Source organism: Triturus cristatus, chromosome 10, assembly GCF_964204655.1.
Source record: "Triturus cristatus chromosome 10, aTriCri1.1, whole genome shotgun sequence".
NCBI classification, from domain to species: Eukaryota; Metazoa; Chordata; class Amphibia; order Caudata; family Salamandridae; genus Triturus; species Triturus cristatus.
In genome coordinates, this window is record NC_140593.1 from 734196681 (window position 1) to 734216207 (window position 19527).

The 19527-nt window shown below is 49.2% G+C and overlaps 1 protein-coding gene across 13 annotated transcripts in view; it reads right to left on the minus strand.

Moving 5' to 3' along the window:
* Nucleotides 1-19527, minus strand: part of LOC146789924 (ATP-binding cassette sub-family F member 2) — a 1015916-nt gene that overhangs the window by 708533 nt on the left and 287856 nt on the right. For all 13 annotated transcript variants that reach the window (XM_085628226.1, XM_085628232.1, XM_085628224.1 and 10 more), the window contains 2 exons: nucleotides 728-823; nucleotides 358-460 (listed from right to left, as the gene is read on the minus strand). In XM_085628226.1, the coding sequence (XP_085484352.1) occupies nucleotides 358-460; nucleotides 728-823 (199 nt within the window). The remainder of the gene's footprint in view (nucleotides 1-357; nucleotides 461-727; nucleotides 824-19527) is intronic.

Here is a 19527-nt window from a genome sequence, read left to right on the forward strand (position 1 = left end):
CATTTGTTTGTTGTAACATCATGAGTTCAGAAGCAAACATGCAGAGATCAAAAAGTGTGTTAGCGGTAGTGTATTTCATCACATTCTAAGCTGATTCACTTTGTGTAGCCAATATCACCAATATGCAATTTACGAAAGTAGTCATGATCAGGAAACTGATTACATATAGGGTTTGATTACCCATAGCTAAATGTTCTTTTCCAAGATGCTACCGCTAATCTTATCAAATAAATAGTTTCCAGTGGGCCTTACCAACCAGCACCCCTCCATCGGCTGTTCCCAAACATCACTCCTCACCTGTACCCTGCTCATATTTTGGCAACCAACAGACTCCCCATGCATGCCTTACACACTCACAGTGTAGTATTTCAGCTTGCGGTTGTGCATGTGAATGATGTTTGTGCAAACTCCATTCAAGAAGTCCTGGGAGTGGGAGATGAGGACCAGGATACGCTTGAACCTAAGAGAGGAAACAGTACATTATGAAAAGAAACGACAACAACCTAAATAAAGACAAAGTGTGCAAAAGTAAACTACAACAACTGCAGGAACAATTCTTATGTGGATACAAAATCTGCGCCTACAATCAGGAACCAAAAGTCTGCTTTGCTCACGACACCCACTATTGCTTTTTACCATGTCACCGTATCGCTCTACTGCAGGCACAAATTATTTGCACGATTTAACAATCTCCATAGTATACAAAACATAAGATGATTATACTTACGAGCGAAGTTCCTCTTCAAGCCACACACATGCATCCAGATCTAGGTGATTTGTTGGTTCATCCAACAGCAACATGAATGGACGGATGAAAAGGGCCCTGCAGGAGACATTGGCACCAATTAGGACTGTAGTGAGATGTTACAGTAATCAAGCAAAATGCAGGTACGTGTAATATATTTTTTAAAAAAAGATCCAGCTAAAATACCTGCAACCATGATGCGAACCGTTAGCATTGTCTAACTTTCCAAGCCAGTTGCAGATAGCGAGCAATTGCTCCAAACTACCCTTTCAGGTGGCATCAGATTTAAAGGAGCACCATGAAGAACCTAATCCAATATCTTTATCAAAGGCACTAGTCAATTGGACCGTAGATTCAGATAGAGAGGGCGAAACAGTAAAAACAGGAGTCTGACTCTTCCACCAATGAGCAGTATTCGACCTGACATGCTTCCAATGAGCATTTGGAAGTAAATGCAGCCAGTCGTAAAAAAAGTAATCTGAATTTTATGTACAATGACTTGGCCCTCAAGGATTCTACCTCATCTAAATGTTTCAAATATGGTATTAAATCGGACGCAAAAACGCTTTATTTCACTTAACTGAGCATTCTTATGCAATTCAAACGAAAAAAAATATTAGAACTACAGAGCTTTACTAAGGATGGAATATAGCCTATTAGCACGTGATGGGACAAGCACAAACATTCCACCGTAGTTTTAATATTCAATCAGATTACAAAATGAGAAAAGACCCTACTCAACACATTGGTAATGGTGCCAGCACTGGTGCACTCAGATCAAAATTGATTTATATCACTGCTGAATACGTTCCTTGAACTTAGGAACCCGTTTCTCAATATACACTGAATTCCAAAAGGTGACCTGGTGCCCTGGCTAGCTTTGTTCGATACTGAAAAGCATATTGTTATATGGCCATTAGGGTCATTGTCGACATTGCTAAGGTAGCATGAGCTTTTGCCGCCAAGATGCTGCTTTTGCGCACGTTACTACATGACTATTTTTGCAAGACTGTTTATGCCTTTCACATGAGAACGGTCTGCTTTTCACATTTTCTGATGAGATCCTGGAGTTTAGTCTGAACACGATGTGCAAGGTCGATAAACAATTCCCTTTGTTATTCTGTTCAGTCCCTAGCACCTAGAGATAACATGCTAAACACAGCTTCAATGCTGGAGACTTGTGCTTTGATATTACAGGGATGCATGTTTTAAGACACTTGGAGAGCTGGCGCTAATTCTGGCTAAACTAACGATAACTAAACGCTGGTAAGCCACTACAGCACCATTAGTGGCGAAGTGGTATAGTGAGGTGGTGAGATGGGGCAGAGCTGAGCGCTGAGCTCATAAGGGAAGAAAGTAGAGGATTACGCAAAAAGCCCATCTCATTAGAATGGAACATGATAATGGAAGAGTTTATAGCAAAATAATTGTGAAGGAGATATGGCAGTTGCGCTGTTACTAAAATGCCCTGTTATAATCATATACTGTGAATATTTAGAAGATGTCCAAGGTGTGATAATTGTACATGCAATAGATTTTCCGGTATGTTTTAAGTAACAGAATGCTAGCAATATATTAAACGATAACCACAAAATGTACAGTTATGTAATTGCTGCTTTCTTCATACAATGTTATGTACATGTATAACAAGACACTCAAAAACTAAAAATATATTTAAAAAAAGTTGGAGAGCCTTTCCATGGAGAAGAGCTATGCGGTCTCTGATGCAAATCTTATATCGAGGTTTTAAGGTATGGGGTCTGCTGCCAAAGCAGAGAGATTTTATATAAATAAACTTCTTCCAGTCAAGGGGAGGGTGGTTAAGCCTCATAGTCCTTTTTCCACTCTCTTTATTTAAAGACTTCCCACTTTGTACTCTATGAAATTGTAACAATGCGAATGGTTGAGTTTATGCATTTTGCTGCTGGTAGTGGCTTGTATACCGTATTGTAGAGCACGATAGTTGAAATAAAAAATTTTAACTATTAAAGTGACTCTGCCAATTCTTATTGTGGGCAAGTATGAGTGAGCAAGCGAAAGGGTAGTTCTTGCTACCGTGATTCCTGAGAGAGTCGGAGTGTTGTGTTCTGGGTTGTCTAATCATTTGTATCTTCGCGATTTTGGAGGAGAACGAATGAGACACTATAGCTAGTCTGTTTTGGGATTTTGGGTACTAAGGGGATAGATTGGTACACCCCTATACACGGAGGTCCTGTTTTCCTGCGCATAGTTCTTTGTAGGTGCAAAATCTCCGCAACATGGCACCGCCAACGTTTGGTCTAGTCCTCATCTGCGAGACTCTTGAGCAATGTTCCCTCTAATGTTTTTCCTCTGTGTACGGCAGAGTAAGGTCTATGTGCGCTGCAACCAAGGCTATGTGCACCAGTAACCAGGCGCGCGTGTGGGTGCAGCGCCAAATATCACTCCAAACTTGCTTAAAAAGTGAAAAAAACGTGAACGGTGTTAAGGCAGGTTTTAAACCGTCGCGCATAGCAATTTGAAACCTTAGCAGCTATGTTGCTGCATTTCTTTTCTTAATAGAGCTGGGCTGCAGGGTGATTGTGTGCATTTGTTCAAGTTTTCATGTTAATTTCAGCTCATGATGGGCGCTGCGATTAACATGAAAACTTTAACAAATGCTCTTTGAGCAGGAAAAATAAAATTATAATAACGTTATTAAAATTTTACTTTTCACAGTTTCAGGGCTGGGTTAGGGTAGGGCCGCATCAGGATTACGACTAACACAGTTTAATGCTACTGTCCGCATTAAAATGCATTAGTCACGTATTCTAGCGCCCCTATGACAATACTGCAATTGAGGCACACTGCCAATGAGGCAGCACGAGCATGCTAAAATTGTCTAACATATGAGAGCATGCAACTTAGCCTTCAAATTTAAAATGCTATCCGTCAGATATAATATTCATGAAAAGCGCTGAGCAGGCAGGCCAGAATTTAACAGATCAATTAGCCGTGCCCCAACCAGCCTTCCTGCGAGTCTACTCTGGGGGTACCAGCCATCACAAGGGTGATCCATAGAGCGGGTCTTGCCTGCTGTTTTCCCACAATCACACCACCCTTTGGGTGACCAGAAGCACACACATGCTTCGAAGATTGGACACACCGGCGGGTGGTAGCTTTGTTTTTTCTTTTTGCACCCCCAGTAGAGAAGTCACATTACCAGAGCCTCTTGCGCAGGATGTTCTAGTTTTACAGCCTGCTGGGCCCATTTCTTCCTAAGCCCCCGCATCAGCCTGGACAGAGATTGTTGACAAAACAGTCAACTTCTCAGCCCCTGCTGTGCCTCTGAACATGTGTACTTTCCTAAACCGGAGGCACTGTATTGGTCTTGTCACTTGATCCCGGGACTTGATTGTCGACAGAGCGGCACACAAGTGTTTAATTGTGACCGGCAGAGGTAGGAGGCGTTTTTAAAAACAAGCTTATAATCCATATTTTCAGACATTCTGTTTGTATGATCTGGGTTTAAAGCAATAATTGTTTATATACTTCAAAACATTGTTTTGGAAATAATCTGCTTTGCCACACTTTGAATCATCGTCGTTTAACTAGTCTCGCCTTCAATGAACCTTGCTTTACCTCTCAAAAAGAGAAACAATTCTTGGAAAATGGACTTCGGGAAATTTAGGTCATTACCCAACCCTTACCTCAGCTACCACCTTCCCCACAAGGATGGGGAGCCGCAGTCTTACTGCTTTGTCACACGGTAACTGCTGCTGAGGGTACATCATTACAGGGGTCAAAAATGAGGTTTTCAGGGAAAGGGAATGGGATTGGTAATTCGAAGTGCACATGATTCAGTACACCAAGCGTAAAAAGTAGAGCTTTAATTAGAATACTCTGCATGCGGCACAGAGAAGGGAATTAAACATCTTTCAGCAATAGAATGAAAACGTAGCTATGTCGGGGTTTTCGCCTTTCACTGCGAAACAAACTATGTCCATCAGATTCCCCTTATCAGACTCCAAGCTCAAACATTTATTTGTAGTGACTGTCCAATCATGTTGATTCACCTCATGCACTCTAGCTCAGCCATTCTAGTAGCAAGACAATCATTAACCCTCGAAGTAGTCTATGTGCTTGCTTCCTAAAAGCACCACACATGCAGTGGTCGAAGTGGGCGGGATCGGCAAGGCACGGCGTGCCCCTACTTCTTCAATTTGATTCATTCCACTCCCCTGCTTTTTTATTTTAAACATGTGTCCCAGGATGGCAGAAATACCCAAGGTCCACAGATAAGGCTCGGCGTTCGTGGCAGTTCGGGGCAAGACGGGTAGAGAAGGAAAAGGACTCCTTCTCTTCCTTCTTGCCCAGAGAAGACCAGGACAGTGCCCACTTCTGCTCTGCCGCTGGCAAAAGCACTCACTGATATATGAATAATTCATGTAAAAGCATCAAGGTAACCATGTGGTTCCTCCTTACATTTCACATGCTTTACTTAAACTTGCATTTCCGTTGTGTTTGCTTTTCCCATGATTTTGTTACTTTTTTTTAGGCAGCATATTACTCTCGTCTAATGCGTAATTTGAATTGTGTCGCATCCAGGAGTTTATAGCGGGCCACAATTGGGTTGTAGCTAAAGGCAGTGCAAGTTTCAATCAATGGGGCAGAATGGTGATCAGTAGAGGAGAGGATGTGGCACTATGGTCAGAGATGCCGAATTTGGAACTGGGGAACCAGGTTCAGCCTTCATGACCAGTTCACCAGACCACTCTCCTGAGGGAGCACATTCCCTTGCTAGACCTTAGAAGCACTGGTGTCTTTGCACCATCATGTGTACCCTAACTGTGGGTTAACCTTAAAGGCGTGTCAACCACAATCCATACCGAAGTGCACCTCCAGTCTTGCAGGCAGGCCTATGAAGCAGCACACCCTAGCGCGACAGTCACCGAGGTCACAGGACCCTTGAGCAAGGTGGCTCTAGGGTGGTGCGATCACACAGAGCGCCGACTTCGGGTAAGGTGACATGCTTGCAAGTTTATTATGTTTCTAAAAGCACTTGCTGCCTCCTTCCTGGCCTGGTGTCAAGTGGAAGGTTTGACTCATGGAAAGTTAGCGCAGAGGGGTAATTTGCCTGCTGCAAACAACATGTACCATCCAGATCACAACGTGCACATAATGTAAATGGGTCAGTGGATTACTGCTTTTGTCAGTGAGATCCTTTTGGTACTTACAGTTTATAAGTCAAAATCCTAACATAGAACAGTGAGCTATTAACTGTCATCTAAGAGCTGCATGTTTTTTCCCCAGTCGGATTATCCTAATGTTGCAAAAATGGTTCATTTGCATAGAAATCAATTCTGGTTATTAAAAAGAACCCCCAATCATGGTATTACGTTCTAAATTCAGTGTGTTTCTCCAGACCAATCACTATTAAACTATACCGTCTACTCCTATGCATGTCATGTGACTCCTACACCTTGTAGTCCTTTGTCTTAAGTAACATTTCCTATACAGAGATTTACACACATGATTGTCTCTGTGTAATTAGTGTGAGGTAAAGTGCTGACACCCTACACTGGTATCAGTGCTGCTGTAAATCAAGTTAAATTCAACTGAACAAGAGTATTGTTATGGAGACTTGAGGGGCTCTGTTAAAGGGTGGCAGCAAGCGAATCAGTGGCGGAAGGAGTCATTGGGGGGGCACCAACAAACATTGTCGCACAGGGCTCCACCAGCGCTAAAGCTGGCCCTGCCTTTGAGGCTAGGCCGCCTCACCCATTGGTCCCTCCGTTGTCCTTATTTCAGCAGTAGTAGCTGTAACTCACCAGGGGTCAGCAATGCAGGATTTGCAAGCACACCAAACCAAGTTCACAAACTTCAGTCTCTGCTTCATGCACTAGCACTTTTAACATGTGCTGCCTGCTTTGGGGCCACTGGGATTATGCAGCAATGGAGGAAAAAATTATACCAGTGTTGACTAAATTATGCAGAAAAAAGAAGGCTACAGCGTAATGCAGTATATTTTCTGATACTTTATTATTTTTACAGATGGTAACAGTCTCTGGAAAAATGTTGCCTTATTAGTACCAGTAAAACATACAAATCCAGCCCTCTGATAGAGCCAGCTCTGTTCTGCAAGGCTTGCCCCGACTACCTTGAATAATTCATCGACAGATTGTTTTAAATACTGTTTCTCTTTAATTTTGTGATGTGAGAGGTGCGTGAAAGTCTATTACAAAGATTTTGCAGCAAAATGCGTTTGTTTCACGCAACACCCATAAATAAAGTTTAATTTAGATCAAAACAGGACTTCATATATGAGAAGTGTGCGGCTGTCACAGATTTGCAGTAATGTAAGTGAGCTCCTGCTGTGCTACAATATTAAAAAACACTCACCACTATCCGTGAACATTAGATGTAACAACTTTAGAATTGGACGAGTGTGCCTTGCGTCAGTGACCTGGCCTAAGAGGGCATGAAAAAGCTTAAACAGGATCATAATTCAAAACTGTTCTGAAAAAGGGCCCCCTAAAAACTATCAGCCCGGGGCGCCAAAATCCTTATGAAGTTCCTGAGTGCAGGTGGGGCCACCACTGACAAACAGCATACGTTAAGCACTGGTGCCATTGTCATCAGGGCAGGAGTCGGGCACAGGAAGGTTAATCAGCTTATGTTTTAAAACTCTCACTTTTAATAAATGCAGTCTACAAAATGTGATGTATTAAAGTGAAACGCTTCTGTGTTTCATGGAATTTTGAAGACCCTTTTTAAATTCTAACCTGGTATTTCGTGCATGATTTCCACCCACCTAAAAAAAAAAAATAGTCAGAAATAGCATGATGCTGCTGACCTGGTGTGATAAAAGGCAGATTAAACCAGTCACAGGGCCTCCAGATCAATGAATGCCAACATGTATTATTGTCTGCAGCTAGTTCCTTCTTTCCCTTGGGTCCCTGCTGCAAGAAACGAGATGACATCCTCTGAATCGAGGGCTCATCTGCTTCATAACGCTTTCAGAGTAAAAACCATGCCCCACTAAACACGGCCGTGTACTGCAAATTTATCAGAAGCGAGGCACCCCTCCTTCAGCCGTCTCCTCTCCTGATGAGTGGCAACAGATTGTTGCGCACTACCTCATTGTGACATTCGGCCTGTGCTCCCCCACCATTTAAATGAATGGAGTTTCGTTAACTCCTCCCAGGGCAACTGTGCGTGCGCCCCAAAAGCAACCTCATCCATGGCATTGGAATTCAATGCACACTGTTTGACACCTGGGTTTCTGGATAACGGTAGGATCGACCTAGATCTTGGGGTTTAGTACTTGTGACAAATTAGTAAAAAGTGTGCATCAGTTCCCGACATATTAGGACGGAATGGACAACATACTAATGCTTCTCCGTTTTTATCACAACTCAATGTAAGGTCCTAAGTGGCAATGTGCCAATTCAAAAACGAATATGCAAGGTCTTAGCCTCTGTGGGAATTATTATATCAAGGAATGGTTCAATTTTCAGAATTTTCTACTCCTAAAATGGTCACTGCTGTAGCTTGTGACCTGGAAAAAATGCCGCGTTTGTAAGCTTGCTGCATTTCTTCTCATAATAGAGCGCAGCTGCGGGGTGATTGTACGCCTCTGTTAACATTTTCATGTTAATGGCAGCGCCCTTCATGGGCTGCAATTAACATGAAAACTTTCAAAAAGGCACACTATCACCACGCAGTCCAGCTCTATTTAGAGAAGAAATGCAGCAAGCTTACCAACACAGTGTGTGCTTTTAAGTGATTCTAAAAGCACACGCTGTGTTTGGTGCTGCATTTCTTTTGTTTTCTAAAGCATGGCTGCAGGCAGATGTGCTTTTGTTTAAAGCATTAGTGTTAATCGCAGCTCGTGACTGGCTCTGCAATTAACACAAATATTTAATCAAAAGCACGCAATGAACCCCACAGCAGCACTTCTAGAAAACAAAAGACATTTAGCAAGAGGGAGCACTTGCTAAATGCAGTGGCGGCGCGAATGCTCTTGGGGATGTGTGCGCGCCACAGACAGCAGTGCGCGCTCCGGGGCACGGAGGTGCGCAGGTGCTCGGCTTCGAGGTAACACTGCTCTTGAGTAGTGCTTGTCCACAATCCCCTCACTTCTGTTTCTGGAGACAGCTGTGACGGTGTAGCCTCCTATATTGTGATATACGTTATAGGTTTTTCAATCTTGAATTTTAAAAGGTAGTTCTTTTTCTTTTAACCCTTTGTTGCGCTGCCACGCATAGGTTATTCTCTTATTCATTATGGCGGTTGCCATAACAGCTCCTAACCGTGCACCGCTCAGGGCTTACTTAAATCAGTACGGGGTACCTGATGAAGGTGTTAAGCTTATCTTTGTTGTAGAGGCGGATCCAGCCTTGGGCTGTGAGGTATTTTACTCTTGGGTCACCTTTCTGGCAGTCGAGAGAGCAGACAATCTGTTTCAAAAATATACTGTCACCTTGATTCCGCGGTAACAGACCATATAGGACTCATATGGTTATGCTCACAGCTTGGAAACAACAAATTTGGTTTAGTGGCGCCCTTCCTCACACAATAACGCCAGTCCGTTTATGCCCTTTGTAGATAGACTGGGCCACATGGCCGGGTATCCCCACACCAACGTTATCGGACAACTGCAACGCTTGCAGAACTACGCATATTACATACTTCTTTGGTATGTGTGCATAGAGCTGTTGTACAGTTAGTCGCGCAACTTTCAGGTGGGACCACCTGGCGTTTATTCACAACCTGCAGGACCTGGTGGTGTAACCATCAGTCCTCTTATGGTTAATTCAGAGATGGGCAAACATCCGCAAAACAAGGATGAGTTCCCTTATTGGCTTGCTGCAAAATTTGGACAACTGGAGGCTGTTTTTCCAAATACCAATACTGTGGAGAAACGCAGGATCTTAACTATAGGTTTGCCTAAATACTTAATACCCAAATTAGCCGATTGTAACACCTGGGGCAAGGTGTTTACAGGGTATATTTTAAGTGTTTCAGCACATGATCCTTGCTAATGTCAAGGGCGATGCTTTAAGTTTTCAAGTGGCAAACCGCTTGGAAGCTGTCGCAGACGCAGACAAGCCTCGCGAATTACCAAAGATTATTGCACAGGCCTATAAAACCATAGGCCACAATAGTATGAGAGTTCAGCTTTCATAAAAAGAACTGGAAAAATAAACCGGGGCAGCAACAGCATAAGCAAGGTTCGCGTGCTGGTTCACCGAAACCGGAGTCTCGGAGCGTACTTATGACTTGCGCAACCATGTGAAATTTAAGAATCCTGATAGATTTCAGGTCCCTGATCAGCGCTCTCCTCGTTCTTTACAGGAGACATCGGGCTCTCATGTCGGTGATGGGAAGCACTGGGATCGTGGCAAAGGTCCGACCACTCAACAGGGACGAAATCAACCTCAACAGTTTGACGTTAAAGCCATACAAGAGGCCCTGCCTCGTTTTAGACCCCCGTAACGGAAGAAAAAAGTTGCTGCTTTAACAGCGAGATACATCTCGGACAGTGAGAACGTGACTCCTTGACTGGACATGGGCAGTGAATGCTCGACAGAGGCAGAGGTTACCATAGTGCAGGAGGCACTGCGTCCCTGTCTGGAGGCGACAGCAACTGATACATTCATTACAGTAGAAACAGCAGCTACCTCGGTTGCCTCCCTGGATAGACTCAGATTATATTCCAAATTGAAGGTGATATACCGCGTCCAATAAAAGCGGTTTTATGGGAGAATCCAACCTCCTCATATGACAATTTGTTAGTGGAGGCAGATTGGCCTTCACCCTTTGTGTAACCCGCTTCTAAAGGAGAGGACAAGATACTTCAGAGTTTTTGGCGTTACGTCACCGAGGAGCATGCAAAGGATTTTGTAGCTGAGTGGGCATTGGCCCTTGCCCCGGCAGTGTACCGTCATCAGGTGGGTTGGAATATTGATTCACCAGCTCATGAAATACCTTTACGATCTATGCCACAGCCACAACATGCAATCAGATGTGAAGCTAAGGCTCACGTTTGTGACATTCTAACACAGAGCATCAAGGAGTGATAGAATCATGTACATCACCGATGAATATTCCTCTCTTTACAGTATCAAAACCGGACGGTTCATATTGCCTTGTATTAGATTACCGAAATGTAAATGGTCATGGTCACACTTTTGCAGTGCAAGACACAGCTCTGCGCTGGTGAACAATCTTGTTTGTAAGAAATACAAAACTACACTGGACATTTCCAATTGTTAATAGTCATAATCCCGCACCTGAGAGCCATGACTTTCCGCCGTCGGAAATCAGAAAAAATTTACACGTTTGCCTATGGGGTATAAAAACAGCCCCGGGGCATTTGCTGCACGTGTCTTTATTGCACAACATAGATCTAGATGCGTTCTCGTACGTTAATATTTATCTGACGGACTATGAACTTATGCCGCATCTTGTCCGAGATGACCGAATCATTTTGTCGTTTGCAGACACTGGATACCAGTTCAATTTAGCAAAATCACACATCGCTCATTTGGCGGTACTCTTTTTGGGCTATGAGCTCAATAATGAAGGAAGGGGCTAGCTCCCCACTTCTTGGAGGAATGTGCACAATTGCAACCCCCTTCTACACTGAAAAAGCTTCAGCCTTTGCTGGGATTTTTTAATTTTGGGAGGACATACATTCCAGATTATGCCCAGCGCATCAAACCACTATGCGTTGATACAACAGATGTATTCTTCTGCAAGCTGGCTACCGGAACATACCTCTATCCTACATTCTTTGCAATCTGACTTGCTTGCAAATAACTACTTGTTGAAGAGTGATAACACCACAAAACTGGTGATACGTATAGTACCAGGAGCGGTGGGTTTCACTTACTGGACGTTCAATGAGGGAGAGACAGTCCCTATTACATACAAATCACATTTGTACATTGCAGCTGAAAAGCGTTTTTCAAATGTTTAAATTTTTTTGACAGGGGTCCAGATGGTGTTTCTAAAAGAACGCTCACTGGCGCAAGGTAAACGCATTCTTATGGTCACGTCCTTCGCTGCTTTGGAGGCCGTGACTAAGGCAAGTGTACCCAAGTCCAAGGCACTACATCCCCGTTGGATACAATGGGCTACTTCTTTAAGTCATCAGATGTCACTTATCTTTGACCCTGCACTTCAGACACAGGCGTTTTTACAGTATGAACCTGTTCACCCTCCTCCGTGGTCGTTGCTTCCTTTACATGAGTACGAATGCATCAGTTACATCGATGGCTTGGCTCAACCGGCCACCAGATCCAAACACGCTTATTAATTGACTTGCGCAATTGTTAGTGGATCAATTTCCAATGGAGGATTTAAGTCTTCCGTAGTGCATACTCAGGCACTTGGAGACTGTACAGCACAATTGGCGGAGCTGCGTGCTCTTGCTCTCGAGTTTGCGGATCCTAATGTGAATACTCATTGTGTGAGATTCTTACTACTGTGTCCAGTCTTTTAATAACTTGTTCTTTTGGTCTAAAAATGACAAGACTCTAAAGGAAGCGCAATTAGGCATAAAACGCTTTGGGTTCGAGTGGCAGACCTTAAACAACGTCTGCCCTTCACACATGTTATACATACTCTTGGCCATCAGCGCGTGGGATCACATGCTCTTGGTATTTCTTTGGCTGACGAAGTGACCAAATCTGCAGTAGCCTCGGGTTCCGTAGGAGCAGTCACCAAGTCCATGACAAAAATAGATGATATTCTGACAGCGGTAGCTGCTACGAGGGAGGGAACTGCATATCCTCAGGGTTTCCCTTCAAAATACTCTTATCATACATCTCCTGAACAAGTTCCTTATGCTAAGATTCCTTCAGTTGGGGATCGGCTGATTGCTAACTTGGACCGCAGACTTGCTCTGATCAAAGCCACACATGACGGCATGGCTTCTGCTCATGCCGGTGTGTCAGAGACAGTCTCGATTTTGCAGCAATGTTATTGGTGGTGTGGTTTATATAAAGACCCGTAATTATGTACTATTGTGACATTTGTCAACCAATTAAATAGTCTACGGTCACACGCCCACCTCAAACACAGTTATATATTTCTAATCAACCATTTGGCTGTGTAGATCTTGATCACTGTGTGAGAAAGTGCCATCTTTCTTGCATGGTATGACCCCACTTTTTGCTGAAATGCTGAATGTACTTTGAGTGTGCCCTGGACTCCTGCCAATCAGGTGCCCAGGGCCTATATTCCTTCCCTAAAACACAACACGCAAATTGGCAAATCCTGGCCACATGTCAGCCCCTGGTAAATGGTACCCTAGGTACCCAGGGCCTTGTGACCAGGGAAGGCCTCTAAGGGCTGCAGCACTCATTGTGCCACCCTTAGAGGCCCTGAACCCTTACACACACACACACACACACACACACTGCCCTTGCAGCCTGAGTGTCTGGGTACAAGACAAAACAGAGTCGACATGGCACACATCCCTGTGTGCCATGCCCACCACCTACACTGCCCTGGCATACATCAGCCACCCCTCTAGCTGGGTGCCCTATGCCAATGGTGTGGGCACAGGAGCAGGAGCCCTGTGCCCCTACAGAGCCCAGGTCCATTCCTGGGCACTAAGTGCAGTGCTGCCATTTAAGAGTATATGGTGCTGGGAGCTCGTCAAACACGAACTCCACAGCACCATAATGGCAACACTAAAGACTGAGAAGTTTGGTATCAAACCCACACTGATGCCAGTGTGGGATTTAATGTACCGAGCACCCCAGAGGGCATCTTAGAGATGCCCCCTACAACCTAACCTACAATCCACATCTGTTCTGAGGCTGCCACACAGCAGACATGTTGCTGGACCCCTGGGTAGGAGAGCCCCTGCTCTCCTGGGTCTGCAACAATGCACATCCTGGGCGAGGTGCTCAATCTCCTCCCCCAGGATGGGCAGGGGGAAGCTTCAAAGGCATGCCGCCTCTGAGCTTCTCCAGGCCACTGCAATTCCCCATTCTGGCGGGAAGCTTGGCCGGAAACCCCAAATAAGGACAGGGGATGTGCCAGCCTGCCCACCCCACCCCTCAGGTGGGGGAGGCGAGGTGAAGCACATCTCCGGGCTCTCGCCATCTTGAAGATGGGAAGCCCTTCCCAATCAGGACTAGGCTACTGCCCCCCCTCCCACAGGAGAGAGGCAGGATAGGGGGTGTACCCAGCACAGGACAGGGACCCATTGGTCCCTGCCCTTCACCTACCTGTAACGCCCCTGAATCTAGTATTTAGGGGCACCCTGAACCTTCCTTCCCCAGATTCCAAAATCCAAAGAAGAGCTAGAAGAAAGAAAGACCTGCCCCGCAGCTGCTAAGAAAAGGAAGACACCAACTGCTTTGGCCCCAGCCCTACCGGCCTGTCGACCCTCGAACCTGCTACAACCCAGCATCTCTTGTGGCCAGCAACCTCACAAACCCCGGTGGACCTGGCTACCTTTTGACTCTAAACCCCTGGGACTCCCATAAGTAAAGGCTCTACTCAAAATCTACTTCTAATCCTTGGCAGCAGCCCGGAACCGCAAACCCAGCACACTCTGCACCAGCCAAGCCTGGCCTGTGCCGGAGTGAACAAAGACCATGAGGACGACCCCACGGCGACTGTGACTCAGAGTCCGGCACCCAAGGACCTCCCTCGACACTCCTGAAGAAGCCTGCAGCCTCAGAACAAGGTGCCCCCCCCCAACCGCGATCAACAGAGGGTAAGATTTCCCCGACACCAAAAGGCACCCCTCGCCCCGTGGCCCCCTGTGCCCAATCCCGGGGTACCTACCTATCCCCCCCAACTACCCAACTTACCTATCGAAGTGGTGGTGGCACCTGAAGAATCTTCGTCCCCGAGCTTAGTCTTACTAAACCGGAGAGTTCCCATTGAAATCAATTGAGCGGCCGAAGGCTCAAAAGCACCCTGCACCCAGCCGCCCGAGTGGCCCTGGCAGTGCAACCTCTACACCTATCTACTTCATTTGCCCTGAGTAAGGCACCAGGAGCCCAGCTCCCACAGCCGCGTGGTCAGCAGCCACCAACCAAGGCCCCCCTACCTCTCACAGGATAACATTGGGCCTAACTCTCGCTGCACCCGGCTGCCCTTGTGCCGCTGGGGGTGAACCAACTGTACCTACCTGACCCTGGGAGACCGCCGAGTCTATGCCCAGAACCTTAACTCTGCCAGTCGAGTACTTACCTTTAAACCGATAACACAAATTTCTCCATAGGGTAACAATGACTGGCTTTTCCTGAAGTTTCTTCTGTGGACTTTTTAAAACTTAAAATATTCACCAAAAATCAGCCGAGTAACGAAAACGAAAATACTCACCTGCTCTTAGGTGAGGTCCCAGTGCAGGATCTTGGTGCCCAGCACGGACTCTGAAAAATTCTTACAACTGTACTTACCAGTAACCCAATTTTCTCCCATAGGAAATCATTGACTGTTTTTCTGTGAAATTTCTTCTGTCAATTTCTGCAATCTTTAAATATTCTTTAAAAATCGTATAATAGGGGGGCGTGGCCAAGATGGTGGGGGGGCGTGGCCAAGATGGCAGCAAGGTGAGACTCATCTCTGCCTCTCCCTCGCGCGCCCGAGAATGGAGCCGGAGCGGGACCGATTTCTCCTCCCGTTCCCGGCACACAGCACTGCCGGCGAAGCCCGAGAGCGGGGCGCACCTGTGGATACCCAGCCGGTGTCCCTGTGAGCGGTGGGGCTCGCCCGCCGGCGGAAGACATCGAGGCCGCTTGCGGCCTAGCGGCGAGCGACACTGCCCCGGCCTCAGGTGCGGAAGGCCCAGCGTGGGGGACGGCGCCCACGGCAGTGAGGAAGCGGCCGGGAGGGCCCGGGGCTGCACCCCAGCGGACACAGCGCCGAGCCGGTTGCTGCGGCAGCGCAGACCTGCAGGTCAAGGAGGTGGCGGACGCCCAGGAGGGCCCGTGGCCTAGCGGGACGCGGCGCAGGATCGGCCCGGCCCGACGCGGAGCCCTGGACAGAGTCCGGGGACGGAGGCGGAGGTCGCGCAGATGCAGGGGGCTTGACGGGCTGGGGATCGCCCGCCCGCATCGGACAGCGAGGTGAGATTTGGGACCCGGCGCTGAAGCGCACATAGAGGAAGGCGGCGCCGTCGGGAGGCCTCCAGGTCCCCAGAGGTGAGAAGGGGGGACCCACGACCCCAGGAGAGCGGAGCACAGCGAGGAGCCCGGCGGGCGGGAACCGGTGCGGACTGGCCCTTCTGAAGCGGTGGCGGGGGTGGAGGAGGAGAGGGCTGCAGACAAGTCGCCCCACGGTCGGTGGGGGAGAGCCCTGAGACACGGAGAGCAGTCGCGGATGCTGCCCAGCCCGCCCGTCGGAAGCAGCGTAGGTGGGAGGCGCAGCGACCCACGGAGCCGCGGAGGGCAAGCCCCGGGGACCTGCCTGGCCCGAGAGGGGCGCGATTCCTGGGGCCCCCCTTGGAGGGCCACGGCTGAGGCGAGCCTACCAGCACGATGGCGACACAGAATGGTAAGGGCAAGGGCAAGGACAAGGCCCAGGGCAAGTCGCTGCAGGAGCTGTTTGCCAAGACCCGGGGGGGGGGGGGGGGGGGGGGGTAACTGACGGTGGCTCCGGATGCGCGGTCGACCACGGCTGAGGAGACGCCGTCGAAGGGGTCCGGAGATGACGGAGCGGAACCGATTACCAAGGCCCTCCTGCTGTCGCTGTTCGCGGAACAGAAGGAGGAACTTAAAGGCATGCGGCAGGAGCTGGCGGCAGAGCTACGGGAGGTCCGGAGGGACCTGGATGGCCTGGGGGAGAGGGTGCAAGCAGTGGAAGACAGGGCGGACGCACAAGACACGGAACTCTCCCTGGTCCACCAGGATCTTCTCCGGTTACACGACCAACAAGTGGACATTCAGACCCACCTGGAGAATCGGTCAAGGAGGCACAACATCCGCATTCGGGGGTGAAACGGGACGCCGAGGCGGGAGACATCTTCACTTTTGCCCGAGAGCTCTTCAATCAGATCCTGGGTAAGCCGGCGGATACGGCGCTCACTTAGAACAGGGCCCATCGGGTGGGCCCCCCGTGCCCGGACAATGCCCTTCCTGCCGACATTCTGGTCTGTGTCCAGGACTACACCACTAAGGAGGAGTTCCTCCGTGCGGCCCGAACACAACACCCCATCGCCTTTCGGGGTCAGCACCCGGTGCTCTATCAGGACCTGTCCGCCCTGACACTGCAGAAACGCAGAACCTTCCGCCCTGTCACGGAGGCCCTCCGTCAACGGGGCATTAAATACTCTTGGGGCCATCCGTTTCGTCTTATTTTCCGTCATGAGGATCGGCTGTACCAGCTTCGATCTCTGACGGAGGCGTGCCAGCTGCTGGACATTGATTGCCCGAAGGAGGAGGGGGATGGCCAGGCACCGAGCTCTCAGAGAACCGGTGGCCCCGGCGTGGGCTGGAGCCAATTGAAGCAGCGACGTAGGGGCGCCAGACGACGGAGGCCGCCCGCCGAGGAGATTGCCCAGGGCCGTCAGGATGCCATATCTTCAGTGGCTGGAACACTGGCACCGAAGGGCGAGGTCCCCTGAGGGTAACTAAGTGGGGTCAGTAGCGAGGTTGTTTTTTCTCCATTGCCTGTGCCTCCGCTCTCGTTGGGGCTTGGCTGGCGGACATGAGGGCGGCCGGGCGGGGGAGGGAGGGGACACTTTGGTACGCCGCGTTACCCCCTTTGACTCTGGACTTCCTGATCTTCCTTGGAAGATGGACTTTTGGTACGCTTCATGGTTTTGGGGTGGGGGAGGGGGGCTGTACGGGGTTAGTTGGGGTTTTCCGTTTCTTTATTTCCTTTCCTTCTTTTCCTTCTCTTTCCTGTGTAGGGTCGGGGGGGCGGTGGTTGGAGGCCGGGGACGCACTCAGGCGGGCACGGGGATGCGCATCGCAAGTGGGTGCTCGCTGATTGATAGGAATGCCTCCAGTGACACTTAAGATCCTTGCGCTCAATGTCCGGGGACTGAACAACCCAATTAAGCGCCGTTCCATCATTTCCCTTCTTGCACAGTCAGGGGCGGAGATATGCCTCCTCCAAGAAACACATTTACTCACGCGAGATACACATAGGATGCAGTCCAGGACATTCCCCGTGCAGTTGTCTCCTGTGACTCCTCGAAGTGGGCGGGGGTGGCGATCCTTCTCGCACCAAGATTTAGAGGGCTCTCAGTGTGTAAGGTGGCGGAGATTAAGGGCAGGCTGCTGGTCTATCAATTCCACATGGGAGACTACACATTCACAGCTGGTACGATTTATGCGCCCAATGATGGACCGGAGCGGTTCCTCCAGACGGCACTGACGAATTTATCGGCCTCCTCGGACCGGAGGTTGTTGCTTGGGGGTGACCTAAACCTGGTCTTCGACAACATGATGGACCGGTCGGCCCATCGCACGGGGCAGGTGGGGGCCTTGTCTCCGTCGGGACACACAGCGCTGCAGGAACTAGACATGGTGGACCTCTGGCGGCTACATAACCCCACGGCCCGGGAATACACACATGCGTCGGGTGCGCACGGTACATATGCACGCCTGGATTATTTTCTGGCCACCCGTGCGCTCGTTCGGGAGGCCTCGGGGTGGAGCTATTGGCGGCGTCCCTCTCCAACCATGCGGCGGTGGTTATGACGCTGACGCTCCCGCCTGCGGGCGGGAGGATGCGCCAGTGGCGGTTGCGGGATTTGCTCCTGCTTCGCCCCGCGGTGGTCAAACAGCTACAGGGGGTCATTGAGGAATACCTTCGGTTCAATGACAATGGAGCCACAGCCCTCGCCACGTGCTGGCTTGCCCTGAAGGCGGTGGTCCGGGGTGCCATTATAGCCATCTCTGCGGCGGAAAACAGAACGACAGGCGAAGCGTGCGGAGCTTTCACAGAAAGTCAGGGAATTGGAACGTATGCATAGCCGAACTGGGGCTCCGAGGGTCTGGCGGCTGTTAAAAGCGCAGAGAGCACAGCTAGAAGCGCTAGACCGCGACAAGGCGGAGTATGCAGCACTGCGCCTACGGCACAGCTATTATGTGGGAGGTGATAAATGTGGTGGCCTTCTGGCCCGCTGCCTGCGGGAGCGTCGACAGCGAGAGGGCGTCAAGGAGATAGAGGACTCCCATGGGGCCCTGCATACAGACGATGGGGAGATTGCCGCGACGTTTCGGGATTTTTACGCCCGGCTCTATGACGCGTAGCCCCTCGACGGTGGCGGGATGGACGCGTATCTGGAACATGCGTGGGTGGAAGGCCTGTCCTTACCCCAGGCTGAGCTGCTGGAATCGCCGATCCGGCCGGAGGAGGTGATTTCGGCCATCGCGAGGCTCAAGGTGGGCAAGTCCCCAGGCCCGGACGGCTTCTCGGCCATGTTTTATAAACAATATTGCTCACTGGTCACTCCACTCCTCACGCGCCTTTTCAACTCGTTCGACACACTCGGGGAGCTGCCCCCATCCCTACTGGATGCGGCAATCGTGGTGATCCCCAAGCCTGGGAAGGACGGCAAGCAGTGCGGCTCCTACCGGCCTATTTCCCTCCTCAACGTGGATCTCAAGCTGTACACGGGGATCATGGCGGCTCGTATTGCGCCCCACTTGCCGAACCTCAAAGACCCGGACCAGGCGGGCTTTATCCCAGGCCGCCAAACGAGCGACCACACGAAACGGGTCCTGCATCTTATAGAGAAGGCCTCCCGCTTCCCGGCCGACTACGCCCTGCTGGCGGTCGATGCCGAGAAGGCATTCGACCGGGTGCACTGGCCCTATCTCGAAGCGGTCCTGTGC